Source organism: Cannabis sativa, chromosome 6 (genome assembly GCF_029168945.1).
Source record: "Cannabis sativa cultivar Pink pepper isolate KNU-18-1 chromosome 6, ASM2916894v1, whole genome shotgun sequence".
Classification (NCBI taxonomy): Eukaryota; Viridiplantae; Streptophyta; class Magnoliopsida; order Rosales; family Cannabaceae; genus Cannabis; species Cannabis sativa.
The window spans coordinates 3,040,908-3,060,801 of record NC_083606.1 but is presented as its reverse complement, the minus strand read 5'-3'; the positions used below and the strand labels follow the sequence as shown (position 1 = coordinate 3,060,801).

Genomic DNA, 19,894 nt, shown 5'->3' with positions numbered 1-19,894 from the left:
TTGAAAAAAGCTCACATATTGGTGTGAATATAAATCTATCAAAAAAAGAAAAAAGCTCACGTACAAAATACAACAAGTTATAATGTTGATGTGTTTTGCTCTTTGTCCCATTATATATATATTGTTATTATTTATTATTTTTAAAGTTTGTTATCTTTGCTTTTTGGTTTCTTTCACTTTATTTGGTCAAAAGCTTTGACTCGATGGATCAGCAAGAGTTGAGCCCTATTTAATTATATATATTGCATATATAATTATAAAAGTTCTTGCAAATATTCCTTTAGCTTTCTAATGTTATAATTTACAGAATTTATAGCATTTAAAACTTATGCTATTTTAATATATATATATTTATAGCATTGATTAACATGATTCCTATTTATATATAAATATAGTCAGTAATATATATACATATATTAATTCACATTTGTTTAAATAATGTATAGTATAATAGTATTTATAGTATTTTTTGTTTGTTCGTCATATATTTAAGATATATATATTCCACTTATAATATTAATTACATTTAATTTTTTTTTTTATTAATTAGTCAATCATGTACATCGTTAATTAGTAAATAATGTATTTTTTTTTTGCCTCTTTAATTTGTAGTTATTCTAATATTTAGTATTATTATTCTTTTGTACAGTAACAGAATTATGTAATTATAAGAAACTTAAAATTATTAGAGTTAATCTCAACTGTTAGTGTGTAGAAATAAATTATCATATATATGATAAATAAACTATTCCTTTTATTGTCAATTAGTTTTTCAGATGAAACTCTATCTACTTTATCTCAAATTTTAAGAGAAGTAATTAGATCTATCATATAATAATATATAATGAATTTAGATCTTTATATATATACATTATATTTTTTTTTAAGAAAAGACTATTATATGAATTTGAAAATAAATTACATATTAGTGAAGGTGGAATTTCCTCCAATTAAATATATTCCGTATCTACCCACTACAAAAAAGACCATCTTTAGTGATAACTTTTTAGTCACAACAAAACATTTTTGTGACTAAATGTGACTTTTAGTCACAACAAAAAAGTTACTTGTAAGTAAACATAATATTTAGTTACAAGTTGTCACTAATTTAGTTTTAGTCACAACAAGTATTGTGACTAAAAACACATTTAGTCACAATAAATTTTATTTTTTGTGACTAATAATTTTAGCCACGGACTTTTTAGTCACAACGTAGGAATTACTTTTGGTCACAAGTTTTGTTGTGACTAAAAGTAAGATTTTTTGTAGTCCATAAGAGCAAACTTAGCCAACAAAGTGGGTTTCGTTTGTTAGCAAATCTAAAAACATGAGAGATCTATTCTCGTGGAAAATCAAACACAAAAAAGTGAATATCATTGAGAATGGCATAAAAAGCTGAGAGATCAATAGCTAACTTCTTCAAACCATGAACAACCAAAAGAGAATCGGTTTCAATTGAATGCACTAAAGGTTGAAGTTGAAGAAGAGTTTTGAGACTCCAGGCTAGCTAGAGCTAAAGCTTCCATTTCTTCTAGTTTAAAACGCCCTTTTATGACTAAATTGATTAAGTAAGGTTGCATGAATTATTTCATTAATTAATTATTATTATTACTCAATTTTGAAATATTACTTTTTTTTTTTTTAAGTGTAAATACAAGTATCAATCATTGCTCATTACTATATCTTTTGACCTATATTAATTCAATATAATATACTGAAAATATATACCAATAATAATTAGTGGTGCATAAATAATAAAAAAGGAGCTTTGATCAATCAATATAATTAAATATTCCAAGCAAAAGCAAACTAATTAAGGTTTATTAATTAATTATTATTTATTTTTATATGAATGAAAACTTTATTGAAGAGAGAAAAACTTATAATTAAGTTGGTACCATATATGCATATTCATCTTTAATTGATTATATGTACTTGATGCACGCCCTTATGAGTTATAACTTTGTCTCTGTCTTTATATATATATTGGTCCCATTTATAAAATGATCTACCACTTATTTATACCTCTTTCCCGCCTAAGTAATTAAACTATTTTGATATAAATATTGTAAATTTTCATATATGCATGCATAAATATTCTAAAAGAAAAAGAAAAGAGTCAATACACTCGAGTGCATTTGTAAAAATATTACTCATGAAATTAATATCACAAATTTTAAAGAAGAATCCAACTAATACAACTCACACTTAATTAATTAAATAGTTCATTTTTCCTCACAACTCTCACAAATCTGAAGATATAGGGCCACCAGTACTACTTGTAATTCCATATTATATTATTATTATTATCTTATGATAAATTGTACATTATCATTAATATTGTACCAATGTTATTATCATATTTCTTTTCTATATCTTGTGTTATATTACAATTATATATTAATATATTATTTTTTCAAGTCAGTCAAACTAATGAATGAATTAATTAATAACTCATGCTAACTTAGGTGTGAGAGTAATATTATTAATACAATTTAATATTAAATTTTACACATTTTTATTTAATATATAACATAAAAAATCGAATTTTTTTCACATTGATTTTTTTTTTGGGATAATTAATAAACAACATAAATGAAGAAGGTGCATTTATATAATATATATGAAAAAAAACTAAGGATTACAAAAAGGATTCCTTTCCTTAACACCTAGAATAATAATAATGTCACTAGATCTAGTAATGAAACTAAAGGAAAAAGAAAAAGCAAAAAATAAAATAAAAAAGTAAAAACATGGTCCCTAAAAGAACCCAACTTCAGTTAGTACTATTTCACTACTACATTCTCATCTCTCATGAAAAATAATATTATGATGAATATTGTCAGTTTCCACCATATTATTATTATTATTATTACAATAACAACAACAACAACCCTAGCTCCCTTTTCCATGCAAATTCAAACACCACAGATTCCCACGTGCCAGTAGTTTTCCAACAAGTGTGCGAGAAAAATCATCATCATTATTATTCCATGCCGAATATTGGTGTTTGAAAAAGACTAGGTTGTTTCGCATGAACAACTTCATGATGATGATGATGATGATGAAGATGATTATGAACATTACTACTATTACTACTCCCTCCGTTAATATTATGATTACTATTACTAATCCAGCTACTTAATCCTGATCCATAACCCAAGTTAGTATTATTATTATTATTATTATTATTAGAAATTGACTCGATGAAATTACCATAATACCCTCCATTACTTGTTGTTGTTGTAGTTGTTGTTGCATTAGTTGTTGTGGCCGAGAGGTTGTGACTATTATGGCCCAACAATAAGGAAGGAGTAGTACTAGTAGTACTACTAGGGTTAGGGTTTTGGAAACCGAAAATGTTTGACCAATAATCCGTTGACGATGTTGTCGTTGTTGTTAGGTCTTGTTTGATGGGAAGAGTAAAGCTTAGATTGGAGGAGATTTGTTGTTGTTGTTGTTGTTGTTGTTGGGGTGTTGTGTTGTTGTTGTTGTTGGTGGCCGAGGAGGAGAAGGCGACGAGGGATGACGCGGGCGATGATAGGTTGTCAATCGCCCGTTCGGGTGAGGTTTTGGAAAGTTTGGTGTTGTTTGACATTCCTCCAACGGGGAGATTGGAGTTGGCTATGCTTTTAACGTCGTAACGGCTCATGTCGAAGTTTGTTACGGCGTTTAGGCCTCGGAATTTTATCGCCGCGATGTCGTATGCCTCGGCTGCTTCTTCTTGTGTGCCTTTTAAAAAAAATTAAAAAAAGAAAAATGTAGTTAGCAAATAATAATGTAGTAAGAGTATAGTTTTAAAATATATTTAAATAAATAAAAAATCATTATAATTTATGTTTTATATATATAAACTTACTAAAGGTGCCAAGGTAGAGATCTTTGTTTCCTGCTACTCTTCCAATTCTTGCCTGCCATCGACCATGTTGGTGGTGCCTAATAATTAATTTAATCATCGATTAATTAGTGGGATTTTATTTTTTACTAATAAAGTTATTTTAATACTTTTCATTAATATTAATAATAATAATAAAAATATATACCTTGTGACGCCTCTGTATATTGAAGCTCCTCTAGAAAATCCACTACTTTTCCTGAGAAAAAATAAATAAAAAATCATTATTAATTACAATTCTTTATAATGTAATTATTATTATTATTATTTCATATTATATAAAAAAAAAATGCAAATTGGGTTTCTTTTTTACCTTCGAAGTGAAGCAACGAATTCTTGCCTAGTCATGTTCGTCATATCTTCTAATTCTTTTTCGTAATTAGACACCTTAATTAATTAACAAAATTAAATTTAGATTCAAATATAATATATATTAAAAAAAATTAATATATTGTAAAATATTCTTACTGCAAAATTTGTAGTGGTGGTAGGACCCCAGTACTTAAGGGCAGCCAAATCATAAGCTCTTGCTGCCTTTTCTTCTTTATCATATCCACCTATAAATATTATTTTGTAAAATAAATAATTAATATCATATATTTTTTTAAAATGATTATGTAAAATTGAACAAGTACATTTATAAATAATGGTTATAATCGATCTGAACTAAATAATAATGATATATGTTGAGAATGAATATTGAAAGAAGATTCTTTAAACAACAAATATATTAATCACTATAGCTAATTTAGGATATATTTTTTGATTTTAAGGTTTAGAAATATTAATGAAAAGATTGAGTGAGAGAAAGAAAGAATATTTACTTACCCAAATAAACTGATCATGAGATAAGTTCCATATCCATTTCACCAATGATTAAGTTGGTCCAAAAATACAAAACAAACAAAACAAAAATCAGAATCTTTCTCATATCATCATCATCATTTCCCCAATATAAAAATAAATAAATAAATAAATAAACAAATCTACGGCTCAGATGAAATCTAAAACAATCTTTCGAGATCCAATCTGAACCGTTGATTCACTACCAAAAATATTCTCTATTAAATATTTCGTGGATTTTAAATAACTCCCATTTAAACCGGGATATATATAAAGACAAAAGCTCTTTGTCACATTCACCGACTCATTTCCCAATCACACCATTATGTCATTACATAACGACCTATTGTACCCGACCCGAACCGACCCGGTTATCAAGGCGCACGTTAGCAAAACTGTTCCCCCTCTTAAAATAATTAATAAATAATAATAATAATAAAAGAAATTACCTTGTCGCCCTTTTCTACTCTGGCCTTCTCTTCGGCAACTGTTGTCCCACAAATGAGCTTCATATCTACCAGTCCATCTATGTCTATAATAGTAATTTTATTAAAAAAAAATATATACATTTTTTTAAAAAAAATAAATAAATGAATTTTCTCATTTAAAAATATATATATATTTACCGAGTAACACCACGGTATATAGAGGTACGTTGACCAAAAGTGTCAACGGTCTTCTTAGACGACACCGGAGCCACCGCAGACGGCGGCGCTTCCAGCTGGCAACTGAGATTACTATCATTAGTAATAATACTCATAATATTATTATTATTATTATTATTTATATGAGAGTTGAAACCATGGAGAAAGCTAGCGGCAATAGTCTTAAGCTCCGACTCATACAGCTCATCAGCTTCCGTTACCGCCGTTTGATCAACGCCGTTAAACTGATTATTATTATTACTATTTGGAGAGGAGGCGGTGGTGGGTCCTCCGCCGAGAAAGTTCTCCAGCTTCGGTGCTGCACCGGTGAACATGGCGAGATCTGTTGATGAAGCATCTTGATGATGATGATGATCTTCTACTGTTACAAAAATATAAATATAAATAAATAAATAAGTAAATAAAATGAGAAAAATGAGAGAAGTAGTTAGGAAATACTAACGGTTATTGGGAGTAGTGAAGGAGGTTTGGAAGAGAGAGAGAGGGTTATGGTTGGAGAGAGAGAAAGCTAGCCAGTTTTGATGATGGTGATCGTCATGATGAGGAGTTGATGAAGAAGAAGAAGAATGATCCATTGTCGTTTTTTGTTGTGTTTTTGGAAATATATATGATCAAACCATGGATTTTAGATATAGTAATCTCAGTCTCAGGTGTGTTGTTGTGAACTGTGAAGAGTTTTTTTTTTGTTGAAGTTTGAACCCTAAGATATATAGAGAAGAAGAAGAAGAAGAGAGAGAGAGAGAAGAGAATAGTTCCGAAGGTTACACGGGCTTCGAGGGTTTGTTTATTTATTTATTTATTTTTAACTTCATAAAATACTTAATTAAATAAAATAAAATAAAATAGAAAGAGAGAGGGGGCAAAGTGGAAGCTTTTTATGGGATGACTATGCGGTGAGTTTGTCTTTCTTTTCTCTCTCTTGATCTTGACCAAAATAATAAAGGGGTGATCATCCATTTATTCATTTTAGCAAAAAAGTAAATATATATGTATGAAAATGGATTCATTCCTTCTTTAACTATATAGGCTTTTATTATTTGAATAGATAGATATATGTATAATGTCATGTGTATGAATGTAGGGAAGCAAGAATGGAGAGAGAAATAGAGAGTTTAATTAGTGTAGTGATTGGTATAATTATTATAATAAGTAATGTTATTATTATTAATGTCATTTTAAGCTCTTATAATACACAAATTTAATCAATTAATTAAGTTTGTCTTCCACATTGTAATCTCTTAACACTTAGGTCTTAAATGACGTGTTATGTAGTGATAGGAATTTATTTTTATTTTTATTTTTATTTTTTTTGTTTGGCCAACTTAGTTTCATCTTAAACAAGAACTCTCAAAGTGTTACCCATAATTCAATTAAAGTAATTAAGTTGAGGTACAAAATTTTTATAATTGACATGTAGTCTCAAAAATTATTAAAAAATTAAAAAAGAAATCTGTAATACGTGATTTTCTTTTTATTCCGTAAAAAATATATTTAGGTATTGAAGTTGTGAAGAAAAAAAATATATTGTTAATTGGTAAATAATATAATAAAAATAAGATAATAAATTAAATTGGTCTTTAATATATAGAGCATCAGTTAAAAGATTAGGATTTAATTTTCAATTTATATTTTTTTATTTTCAGAACCATCAAATTTTCAAGAAAGGTATAAAAATTAAAATTTTATTACTGTTTAGAATTATTATAATTTCAATAACAATTAAAATTAAAAATAATAATAATAATAAAAAAGACAAAATTCATAAAAACTCCAAAAGTTAATTTTAGCTTAATGAAGTCGTCCCATACCTTAGAACAGCTAATAAAGGTAATGGTAAATTAAAAGTAATTATGTCATTTGGCCCGTACGTGTGTGCCGCGTGTCCTTTTTCTTCTTTTCTTTTCTTTTTTCTTATATTTGACATTTTGACTAGCTTTGACCAATCAAATCATCATCCATAGTCATTAGGCCCAGGCCCCAATTTCTTTTCCTTTCTCCATTTTCACTCTCATTAATTAAACATAAAACATGTAACTAGGGCAACTTATATATAATTTGTTGTTCTTATGTAATATTCCCACCTCAAGTTTTCATTAGATTTGTCTCACCCACACATTTCTTAAAATTTTTTCAGGAGATTACTTATTCTAAAATTACTTTAAGTCAAACACACTTAATTACAGAGTACTTTCGGAAAAATTTCTCAGAAGCTTATCCATCCAAAAATTACCTCAAATCAAAACAAAATTCATCTTATTGATATAATTAGTACCAAACTATTCATTATAGGTTTTAATTGTATAAATATAAAATTGCAGAGTCTCAAAATCTTCAGACTTCACACAATTAATTACCTAATATTTCTTATTAGAGATCACAAAACTACTTAGTGTGATTTTTGTAATAAAAACTAGCTCATAATATAATCTCTAAACAAAAATAAAAAATTGTATATATATTTAGCGGGAATGGACATGACATGCATGTACTGAAATGAAATATCCTTTTTCAAATTTGATTCAAAGATTGACCAAAAAAAATCATAGGTCTCTTTTAAGGACCTACATATATACATGCTATCATTATATTTTGTACCATTTAGAATCTATGTCCCAACATCACCATACCATTACGGAAAATTTCATCATTTCATCACTATTAATCAAATACAATATATTTATATTATAAAACTAAATAATTATTTAAGTTTAATACCCTTTTCTATTTACCAAAACATAAAAAGAGTCTACACTCTACACCTTATATATAACTTTTTTTTCTTTCCTTTTAATGTGATTAATTGAATATTATTTTACCACAACAAAAAAAAATACTCATAATTAATTAATATTTTTATTTTACTCATAATAAGTATTAACTAAAATACATTTAATATTACTTTAAATTATAATTTATTTAAACTAATAATATATTTTGAATATATCATATTTTTGTGAATGTTAATTTATAAATATTATTATGATTAAAAATATAAATAAATATAATTTTTACCCTCTATACAAGTTTTGCCTCTTAACTTTTTTTTTTAAAAAATTCTCCTCAAACTTTGAAAATAATTAGAACTTTTTCGGTTACATTTGTTTATTTTTTTCTGACAGTTTCTTAATGATAATTGATCTAAGGCTAATCTAATATTATTTGCGATAATTTAGAATTAATATTTGAATATTTAAAATTATTATACTTAGTTACAACTAGTTTAAATTAATTAAATAAATTCATAATATAATTATACATATAGCTTGTAGCTATATTATAATAAATTATTTTAAAAATAAACTAAATATGATCGAAACTTGAAATTTATAATTATTTTTATAATTTGAAGAACATTTTTAATAAAAATACTAATTTAGAAGGTAAAATTCTACAAATATTAAAGTTTTTTTTTAATAACTTACAAATATGAAAGTAAAAAAAACTAATTTATTCTAAAAAAACTTTCACTAAAAAAATATTTATTTTTGGTGATAATTTTTTAATGACAATATGATTTTTTGTGATTAAATGTGACTTTTAATCTCAATATGAAATGTTACTTGTGACTAAAAATATAGTATTAGATATAAATTGTTATTAATTTAGTTTTAGATCATCACGACAAGTATTGTGACTAAAAATACATTTAGTCATTGTAATATTTTTAGCCACAAATTTTTTAGTCACAATATAAGAATAATAATTTATAATTACTCACAATTTTTCAACATTAATTTAGTAATAAATTTTATTATGACTAAAAATAATTTTTTTTTATATAATAATATATGGAGTATTTGGGGCCAATTTTAGGTTAAGACGAATTAAGAATTCTTATTATTTTACATCCCATTTCAACTCAAAGCTGACCCGTTAATAGTGCAGTAATTTTGGTTGAAGAGGAGAGTAGGGTGAGCTTAATTATAAATTATAATATCCAAAATTTGAGAGCAAAGATAAGAGTAATGGAGATTGGAGGACATAATCACTTGAGCTCAAGTGGCCATAGGTAGGTGTGTTAGAGGTTTTGAGTTCGAGTCCCATATAAAACATGTTGTAAATCAGGGCCGGTCCAAGCATTTTTGGGGCCTTGTGCGAAATTTTAAAATTGAGCTCTTTAGAAAAAAAAAAAAAAAACCATATACATTAAAACTACAATTCTATTAGCTTTTTTTTTTAAAAAAAAAAAATTGCTTCATAAATTTTCAATTAATTTTTTTTTATTTATGTATAAATAATAGGAAAAAAAAAAGAAAAAAATATGCCTTTTTTTTTAAAAAAAAAATATTGGGTCTTAAAAAATGTGGGCCTTGTGCAATGGCCCAAGCTGCCCAATACTTGAGCCGGCCCTAATTGTAATATATAAACACTTAAATTAAAAAAAAAAAAAAAAAGATTGGAGGACATAAATAGTCGTAGTTGTAGTATTGTAGATACGTAGTCACGTGATCAAGCCGCGTTAACTGATAATAACCAGGGGTATAATTGGTAATTCACACAAACAGGATAGATTTCCTAATGGAGACCACATGCTTGCATGTCATCCTCATGACACGTGTGAATTTACATACGGTTTCCTTTCACACGTGTCACCTTGTTTCATAAGATTCCAAACCCCTATATGCCATCTTGCAATATATTTATACATTTATATATATGTAACACACACATGCATGCATGTATTATCTTGGATTTTTGCTCTCATATACTAATTAATATATATACTTATTGTAATTACGTGTGGTAGCTATATATATAGGTTGATGAGTATGATTCTATGACAACAGTTAGCTATAATAATTTATTATCAATAATTATTATATGAAAGGTGTTTGTTTTCCTTTTTATATAATATTCTAGTTACAGTAATATATATTGATAGTCTTGCTTCGTTATCTGATCATGTGATACAGATTTGGGGTGTGACTCTTACTTACCCAAATTAGGTTTAAGATTAATATATAATATTGGGAAATTTTATAATGCATCCCCTTAAAAGGGATACACCGATACATCTCTATCTGTTTTAGTATCCGAAATAATTTTTTAGTCAAATTTTTTCTCATGGTCATGTAAATTATACTTATTTAAGACATCCTGCAAAATTTTAAGAAATTCAGAAAAGTTTAACACGTCGAAAACTGCGTTCAAATAATGTGTTGCACGTGTGATTATTTTATTTTATACGCGTGTAAAATAGACTGTTTGAACATTATTTAATAATATTGTAAATTATTCCGAATTTCTTAAATTATTTTGTAGGATATCTTAAATAGCTATAACGTACATGAATATGAAAAAAATTAGAATAAAATTTTTTTCTAGATGCCAAAATAAGTAGAAAGTGCATCAATGCATCTATTTTAAGGGGGTGCATTGTAAAATCACCCTATAATATTATTGCTTAACTCAAATGGATCAAGTTTATATTTCTATTAATATGTCGCTTATTACTATTTATGCATACATATATCATTAAGTAGATATCAAATTTTTACTAATTATTAATAAATGAGGATACACTTAGTCATTGTCCCTTTTTTTAATACGAATATTATTTATAAATAGTTATTAAATAAATTTAACTATAATTATTAATTTTTAAAATATTAATTCAATTTTAATTTAATAATTAATAATAAATTATAAAAAAAAATTAATTTTTATATTTAATTTAATTACTTAATTAAAAAATATTTAATTTTACACTATAAAAAATATGTTTAATTATATACAAAATATTAAATCAAACTCAACTCCTTTTTATCTTTTTAACTGGAAAACTTTTTTTAGTCTATAAATGGAACAAATTTATATATACTGTAAAAATGAAATATTTTCTTAATTATATAAAAAAATTAAATATAAAAACTCAATTTTTTTTAATATTACCCGCTTATAAAAATACTTACTAAAAGTACATATATATATATATAATGTTTGTCTGGTCTGGTAAAAAAATTGTATAAATTTATATATATATTTATATATATAATGAAGAATAAGACTGAATATGTTTGCATATATATGTACATGCTAAATCAACTTACCTAGCGTGTATGAGAATTGTATATATGCTAACCTATATAGCATAGGAAAATTCATATAAATAGTATATATTTGTGTAGTTTTGACAAACAACATTATATATGGAGACATAATATATATATATTTATATATATATATATATATATGGAAACTAACATTTTGGTGTTATATATATATAGGTAATTGGACGTGGCATATATATAATAATACTTTATTATTATTATTATCTTTATTTAATTGATTCCGAATAATTTGTCAAATATTTGTTTACGTATACCAATTGTGTACGTACGTATATGTTTTATCATGAATAATAGTACGTAGTTGACGTAAAATATAATTAGTAAAATCCACAAATCACATTTATATGAAACAATTAATAAGGAAACAATCAAATATATTATTAAACATTAATCCAAATTAGGTAAGGTATAATATTTAGGGTCGTCATTATAAACTTCTAGAGCATGTGAACATATTTATTAATTATATAATTAGTTCTTAAAATATATATATGTTGGTTGGTTGGTTTGGTGAATACATTTATGGAATCCTTCAAAGTCATTCCTATGATCCTATGATCCATACATTTATGGAGACCTCACCTTAGGTCATAGATTTTAGGTCATAACTGATGGAAGCTTGAACTATGTAATTCATAATAACATTCAATTCATAGATAGCGGAGTAACCTATTTACGGCTGCGCTCTGCGGTTGTTATATTTCCTTTCTCAAAAGAGACAATGTCATGCTTGTGTTGGTCTTGTTCACTTTTGCAACACCATGAGAGTTTAAATGATGCATGTTTCATAAAAAAATGTGGTTTTAATGGTGTACTTTGGAGAGAATAGTGATGTTGGGTCTTATATATTGTTGTATTAATTTTTAACTGACTTTAAATATACCTGAAGATCTTTGTGAACACTGAAAATCAAAATATGTTCAACCATTAAAAACCAAAAAAAATAGTAGTAGTAGTATAGTAAATAAAGTAGTGTAGTAGTAGTCTACATGATAAAAGTTAGTTAGGCAATACAAGATTCCATTAAAATTCCATTCTAAATATAAAAGGTTCCAAAACAGTTGGTACTTTTTGTATTTTTTAGGATTAGACATTAGTTCATGTCTAAAAGAACACAAGAATATCACCTTTCTTGTAAATTTATCGTTAACCATCTTGAAATCAGAATTAGTTGCTCCATCTCGAAGAACCTCATGAGAGCATATTCCATTATTTCCACAACACTGTTTAATTCGAACAGTAGATTGGCAAGCAATGTTCTCTATCTTCTTACCATCGCTATGCAGCTCTCTGAGTGACAAGCCTGTATCATAATCCAAAAAATTTTTTGAGATAGAATTTAGGTAGAATCTTGACAATTTATCTTCTTAAAAAGAATTATAATGGAGCAAATATCTTCTATATGGAGACCAAAATTCGAACAAGAATATATCAATACACAAAATAATGTCAAGTGATCATAGAATGTGGTTCAGCAAACAACCTTTACACTCCAAATTCAAATTACGTTTACTCTCTAACTAAATTACACCAAACCTTGAAGACAATGAATTGAGAAGCATCATCCGAAATAGGTAAAGCTCGAAAGTTCAGGAGTAAAAATTGCTAACTAACCAAAATTTTAAAACTCATATAAATTTTACTTCTATATACTAATAGGAAAGTACACTCCTCTAAAAGTGTGTTCCAATCGATATCTATCTAGTTTGGTAATCATGAGTTTTTTTTTAATGATCGTGTATGTTATAGTTATTTAAAAATTATTTTATATTTTTATTTTTATCATTAACAAACTACATCAAGCTACCGTTTTTTATAAACTACAACTTTTCTTACAAGTAATAAAAGTATAATTTAAAAATATTATTAATTACTTTTACCAAATGCATACAAATTTATAGAGAAAATAATTAAAAACTTATATATAAAATAAAAAATTTATGTACTATAATTTTTTCATAATTATAATTATAATGAACCAGATTATAACATTATTGTTATTATAATAGAATCTTAACATTTCACAATATTTTAAAATTTAAAATTTACTAAATATTCAATTAGTTCTTTTTTTTTTTATAATTTTGCTACAACTATTTTTTCTCACAACCCAACACAATTAGGATTAACAATTTGGATTATTTTTGCGGGCCAGGTTTGGCCCTCGGGAGCCCAACAGGACGACTTTGACCCGAATGATTAGGGCTTTTATCAGGCTCACGGCCCGGCCCAGCTCAGCCCGATACATATTATTTCGGGTCGGGTCAAAGTAATACCGGCCCGGCCTGATTGAGATTCCTAAGCACAATAATATTAAGTTATAAAGAATATTGTAGACTTGTAGTGTATATAATTAATTTGTGTGGTGAATCTCATTTCACGGCAGAAGTTGTGACGCACGTGAACAATGCCATGGCACGTGTGGTCTTCTCAAGCTCATTCATTATTTTATTTTTAACACAAAGTATCTCACTTATTATTATTATTATTTATTTATTTACTTCTTAATCACTCTATAATATTCTTCATTATTTATCACTATTTTTTTTGTCCTATTCGCAGTGGAGCAACTTCTATACTGTGGACCACAATATATCTGATCTAGCTATATAAATTGTTTCTTACTTAATCAAATTATATATATAAGATTAGTAATTAGAGAAAAAAAAATAATATTTTTAGTAGTTAGTATTTAAATAAAAATAATTATACAGTGTAAATTTTCACAGGATTATGAAAAATAGACAATGTAATTATACAGATATAATGTAATTACATAATTTGATAAACATGTCCCATTATATACAAATTAAATTATATTATAACTTTCTAAATGTACTTTAAAAATACTTTGGTTGCTCATTGAGTAACTAATAAATTTTAATTTTCAACTCTAAATATTTATTTTTTTAAAAGAAATAGAGAAACTCAACAAAGAGAAGAATAATTTTGATTCAAAATAATTAATATTGAAGGTAGGTAGGGTCCCATGAAAACAAAAGTTTAATCAATCATATTCATATGGCTAAGAGAATTACATCAATCTCATATATATATATATATATATATAAATATATATATATATATATAGGACCCACATGTCTACATAAAGAGACACATGTTTCAAATGATTTGAAATTTTATAAACTCACACACAGAATGTACCAAATATAATATTAATCAAAAAAACAATATAATCATGACAAATAAAATAAAATTAAAATGAGAAATAGTAGAATTAATTAATAAGATAACATTATTAAAAAGAGAAGGTCATGTGAGAGTTGATGATGAAGTAATAATATTAAAATTGGTAGTGAACGTGAGAAATGATTCTTTTTCATTCAATTCATACAAAAGAAAATAACCCACTTCACTTCTTCTTCTTTCTTTTGCTTTATAAAAATCTTCTTTAATTATTATAAAACACATATAAGTTTGACCGTGGAAAAATTATGAAACCCACCCAATTTCATCCATTAATTACTATATATATATATATATTATTCTACTTTGTTTTTTATAGAGTTTATTTATATATTTATTATTTCTCTATTTTTGGGTATCTTATGTTTAGTACTTTCAAAATTTTGGTATTTAAAAAAAATAGTTAAAATTATTTGTAAATTTTTTTAAAAAATTAAATAATTTATAATATTAAAACTAAAATTTAAATATTTTATAGTGTACGATTGCTTTTTTTTTTTATTGGAAATAAATATTTAAATTTTATTTTTGATATTATAAATTATACAAATTTTTTAAAAAACTTACATATAAACTTAAATAGCTACTATGCAATTATAGAAAAAAAAATATTAAACTGAAAAAAAAAATTAAATATCAAAACAAATAAAAATCTACTAAAATATTCTTTTTTAAATTAAACTTTTATTAACAAGAACCAGAGTTTAATACAAATCAATAAAAAAGATGAAAATTTCTCAATTTAAGCTAATTCACTATCCACCCTAAGTGCATGCACAACTAATTCATGAGAAACATACATGAACTAGGGATGCATCAGGAAAACTGAAAAGCAAACTTTATAGCAAAAAAAACTAAAATCCTAGTTCATTACAAAAAAAAAAAAAAACTAAAAAAGCATAGCTCATTACAAAATAAAGAGCGTTTTTTTTTTTTTTGAGTCACAATAAAGAGCGTTTTTAAAAAGCAGAAATCAAAGCTAAACAATCAGATTTTACATAACTAAAAGGAAGAGCAACGTGTAAAACCAATCCAGCACTACTACTAAGGCTAATGCTCCTGCTTGGCTGACTGAGAAGTAACTAATAAGTTTAAATCTTCTGCAATGTGAATTTTCTACCTTTGAAGTATAGATAAACAATTTATAAAATACCAAAAACAGATAAATGAGGTAAGGATTTAACTTATAAAAAGATAAATGAAGTAAGGATTACTAAAATACTTCTTTTAGAGCAGTGTATTACATAAATGTCATGTTATTTTTTTATATTGTTAAAAGAGGATCCAAAACATAAAAATATAAATAAAATAGAAAATGGGAATTGCTAATGCAAACACAGTCCCGCCGAACTCTCTGCCAATCTTATTGCTTTTAGTTTCACTTTTTTTATTTATTATTATTTATAAATAGTTATTCCCAATTTTGATTGTTAATTTGTCATATTATTGGATTGGATTTGTTTGATCAAATTGTGACTTAGTCCAAAACCAATTTTTAACTCTTTTTCCCAATCCGGGTTTTAAGGCTATGCTATGCCCACCTTCTTATCCTTAAAAACTATTTACATATATTTTTACGGGAAATTCTACAATGCACCTCCTTAAAATAGATATATTGATGTACCCTTATCTATTTTAGCACCCGAAATGATTTTTTAGTCAATTTTTTTATGGTCATGTATGTTATAGTTATTTAAGAAATTCTACAAAATTTTAAAAAATTTGGAAAAGTTTAACACGCCGAAAATTACGTTCCAACAGTGTATTGCACGCGTGACTATTTTATTTTATACGCGTGTAAAATAGACTGTTTGAACATTATTTTCTATATTATAAATTATTCAAAATTTCTCAAAATTTTATAGGTTATCTGAAATAGTTATAACGTACATAAATATGAAAAATAATTAGACTAAAATTTTTTCCAGGATACCGAAACAAGTCAAGGGTGTATCAGTACATCCCTTTTAGGGGAGTGTATTGTAGAATCACCATATTTTTATTTATTTTATTTAACAATTATTTTATAAAATAATATTAATCCTAATTGTAAAATACCCGATGGGCCGATGCCCACTTTAATTTTTTTTTTTTTTTGTTTATAACAAAGAGAGAAGAAGAGAGTGGGGAGGCGGTAATATAAATGGGGGTATTTTAAAGATATTCTAAAATGTGTCATATCCCACAAAAAAAAAAGGGAAATTTTATTTACACCCCAAAAATTTCAAAATACACTCCATTTTAATAATTTTTATTTTATATAAAATTTATATCTTTAATTTTACTAAGTATTTTTAACTTTTTTCTTTCAATTTATATTCTTAGAAAATATACCTATCAAACAAAATTAAATTACATTTTAAAAATTATGATAAAAAAATTAAAAATAAAAAATTATATGAAATTTTCTTAAAAAAAAAATAAAAAAAATATATACATGAGTTAGAAAAAATTATAAAAATAAAATCAAAATAAGTATTGAAATTAACATAAAATAATGTGAGGAAAAAATTTTAAAAAAATATTAAGAGTAACTTTTAAAAATTATTTAAGTTTATATTTTTTTTAATAATGAGGTGTATTTATAATTTTATGGGGTGTAAATATAACTCCCAAAAAAAAAAAATTAGGATTAATATTATTTTATAAAATAATTGTTAAATAAAATAAATAAAAATATATGTAAATAGTTTTTAAGGATAAGAAGGTGGGCATAGTGTCACAGGCCGCCTATTTGGACACCCCCAAGTAGGTGGAACGTGCGGCACCTGCTGGCACACCGAGCTAGCAAGTCAGCCTAAACGCGTCTGCAGGCAAACAAGTTCAAAGGTTAGGCACACTACATGTCTCGCACATGTTGAGTGCAAACAAGAAGCATGAGCAAGCAAACACAAAGCGTCCCCCAAGGACCAATCTCACACAACCCACAAGCAAACATATAGACAAATGGCACGCAATGGCCCAACAAAGGCAACAAACAGGCATCACAAAGACCATATAGAAGCATACACAAGAAGCATGGATAAACATCGTTTTATTAATATATGGCCTTGATAGGGCAAGGGAGTACACAGCTGGGCCCCTATCATGCTGGTGACAAGGTGCTTCATAAGTCACCTGGTCACCCCCCCCTAAAGAGCTTATTGGGGTTTTAAGGGATTTCCAGGAACATAGATGATTTTAGCTCTGTAGACATATGTGAAGGAAATACAAATAAAGAAAGCTAAACAACAAAAGGTTCCCAACCCCCATGAGGTGCTTGGTGCAAGACTTGACTAATGATCAAGCACCAAGGCATGCTCATGTTACAAAATACCCCAATGAGGTGCTTGGTGCGAGACTTGACTAATGATCAAGCACCAAGGCATGCTCATGTTACAAAATGGCCCTAGTGTGGGTGTGCCATGGGGCAGCACGCCACATTCTCCCCCACTTAATTGTTCGGCGTCCTCGACGAACCTGCTGCATGATCTTCAATCTTCGTATAAACCGCCGCAAGTCCTCCGCCTTTTCCAGTCGATCTCGTCATCGGCAAGGCCTTTCCATTTGACCGGGTACTCTTTTCTCTTCTTTTTCTTCACACGAGCAGTTCTTTCGGCAAGGATTTCTTCGGTTCTCTCGCTTCGCGTCGTTGAATGCCGATGTCGTCCCCGGTAGGCCGGTTGCGTTGGATCTTCCGGATCTTCATGATACGGCTTGAGGTTGTCGACGTGCGGGACCGGTGTATCTTCATCCATGAAGGTAGTTCGACTTTGTAGGATGCTAGGCCAATTTTGGAGATGACTCGGAACGGGGCCCTCGTATTTGCGTACGAGTCTGATGTCCTTGTCCCCTCGGAATCTCAATTGTTCTGGCCGCAGTTTGATCAACACTAAGTCACCTGTCTTGAACTCCAGCGGTCGGCGTTTCTGATCTGCCCACTTCTTCATTCTTCGTGAAGCTTTCTCTAAATATGCTTGGGCAATCTCTGTGTTCTTCTTCCAGTCTTTTGTAAAATTAAAGGCCCGCGGATTCCGTCCGTGGTATTCATCCACTGTGTGGGGTAACAGTGGTTGCTGTCCGTTCACAACTTCAAAAGGGCTCTTGTTTGATGAAGAACTCTTCTGAGAGTTGAAACAAAATTGAGCTACGTCTAGTAGTTGCGGCCAATTCTTCTGGTTGGCATTGACAAAGTGCCGCAAATACTCCTCCAACATCCCATTGAATCTTTCTGTCTACCCATCTGTCTGTGGATGGTAGCTCGAGGAGATGTTCATCTGTGACCCAAGAAGCTTGAATAGTTCGGACCAGAAGGTCCCTGTGAATCTTCGATCTCGGTCACTTACTATATTCTGGGGTACTCCCCAGTATTTTACAATATGCTTGAAGAAAAGTTGAGCTGTCTCTTCGCCGACAATCGCTTCGACACCGGGATGAAGGTTGCATACTTTGAAAATCTATCCACAATCACCAAGATTGCATTCAAGTCCCCAGTCTTCGGCAAACCTGAGATGAAATCAAGCGAGACACTCTCCCATGGTCTGTTTGGGACCGATAGAGGTTCTAACAACCCTGGCGTCTTATGCCTCTCCACTTTGTCTTGTTGGCAGACGAGACAGGTCCTTGTGTAGTCCACCACATCTTCCCGCATTCGCGCCAATAGTACCCATGCTTCAAAAGGGCATGTGTCCTATGCCACCCTTGATGACCCGCCCACAACGTGTCATGACACTCACTCAGCAGCGTCCTCCTTAGATCGCCTGCCTTTAGAACGAACAACCGCCCACCTTTGGCCTACAAGAGGTCATCCTCTACCCAAAACTGAGTTGTCTTTCCCTTTCTTGCGAGAGTCATGATGTTCCTTGCAACTGGGTCCTTCTCCAAGTTCTCCTTGATGCGCTCTTTGATTGGTGTACCCACTTGGCTAGCTGACATGCCCGCTAACACCTTTAGCGCCGCCAACTCGGCTTTACGACTAAGGGCATCAGCTGCCTGATTAAGACGTCCAGCCTTGTGCTCGAAGTAGAAGTCGAATTCTGCCAAGAATTCCTGCCATCTGGCCTGCTTGGGAGTCAGTTTTGGCTGTGTGAGGAAATGACTAACGACGTATTGTCCGTCTTCACCACAAACTTTGACCCCAGCAAGTAATGCCTCCACGTCCGTAAACAATGAATAACTGCCAAGAGCTCTTTCTCTTGCGCAGTGTACTGCCTCTCTGCTTCGGAAAGTTTGCG

General features: G+C 28.4%; 1 protein-coding gene across 4 annotated transcripts; it reads right to left on the bottom strand.

The window, feature by feature from the left end:
- Positions 1-2,596: 2,596 nt before the first annotated feature.
- Positions 2,597-6,173, bottom strand: LOC115695698 (AP2-like ethylene-responsive transcription factor AIL5). 4 transcript variants are annotated; one of them, XM_061116872.1, is made up of 10 exons: positions 5,846-6,173; positions 5,584-5,764; positions 5,365-5,466; positions 5,188-5,270; positions 4,724-4,732; positions 4,364-4,452; positions 4,209-4,282; positions 4,044-4,094; positions 3,860-3,936; positions 2,597-3,732 (listed from the first exon to the last, which is right to left on the bottom strand). In XM_061116872.1, exons 1-10 carry the CDS (start codon positions 5,976-5,978, stop codon positions 2,987-2,989), a joined length of 1,545 nt encoding a protein of 514 aa, XP_060972855.1. In that variant the 5' UTR covers positions 5,979-6,173; the 3' UTR covers positions 2,597-2,986. The 4 variants fall into 4 exon arrangements, with proteins under 4 accessions (XP_060972855.1, XP_030478627.2, XP_030478626.2 ...); XM_030622767.2 differs by having other exon boundaries at positions 5,365-5,761; XM_030622766.2 differs by having other exon boundaries at positions 5,365-5,764; positions 5,846-6,172.
- Positions 6,174-19,894: the final 13,721 nt, after the last annotated feature.

What these genes read in the sequence shown, in the direction of transcription:
- LOC115695698 (XM_030622766.2), bottom strand. Translation starts at nt 5,978, where the DNA reads ATGGATCATTCTTCTTCTTCTTCATCAACTCCTCATCATGACGATCAC. An exon ending in CTTCACTACTCCCAATAACC is followed by an intron (nt 5,765 to 5,845) that starts GTTAGTATTTCC and finishes TTTTTGTAACAG; the next exon opens with TAGAAGATCATCATCATCAT. An exon ending in CCACCACTACAAATTTTGCA is followed by an intron (nt 4,283 to 4,363) that starts GTAAGAATATTT and finishes TAATTAATTAAG; the next exon opens with GTGTCTAATTACGAAAAAGA.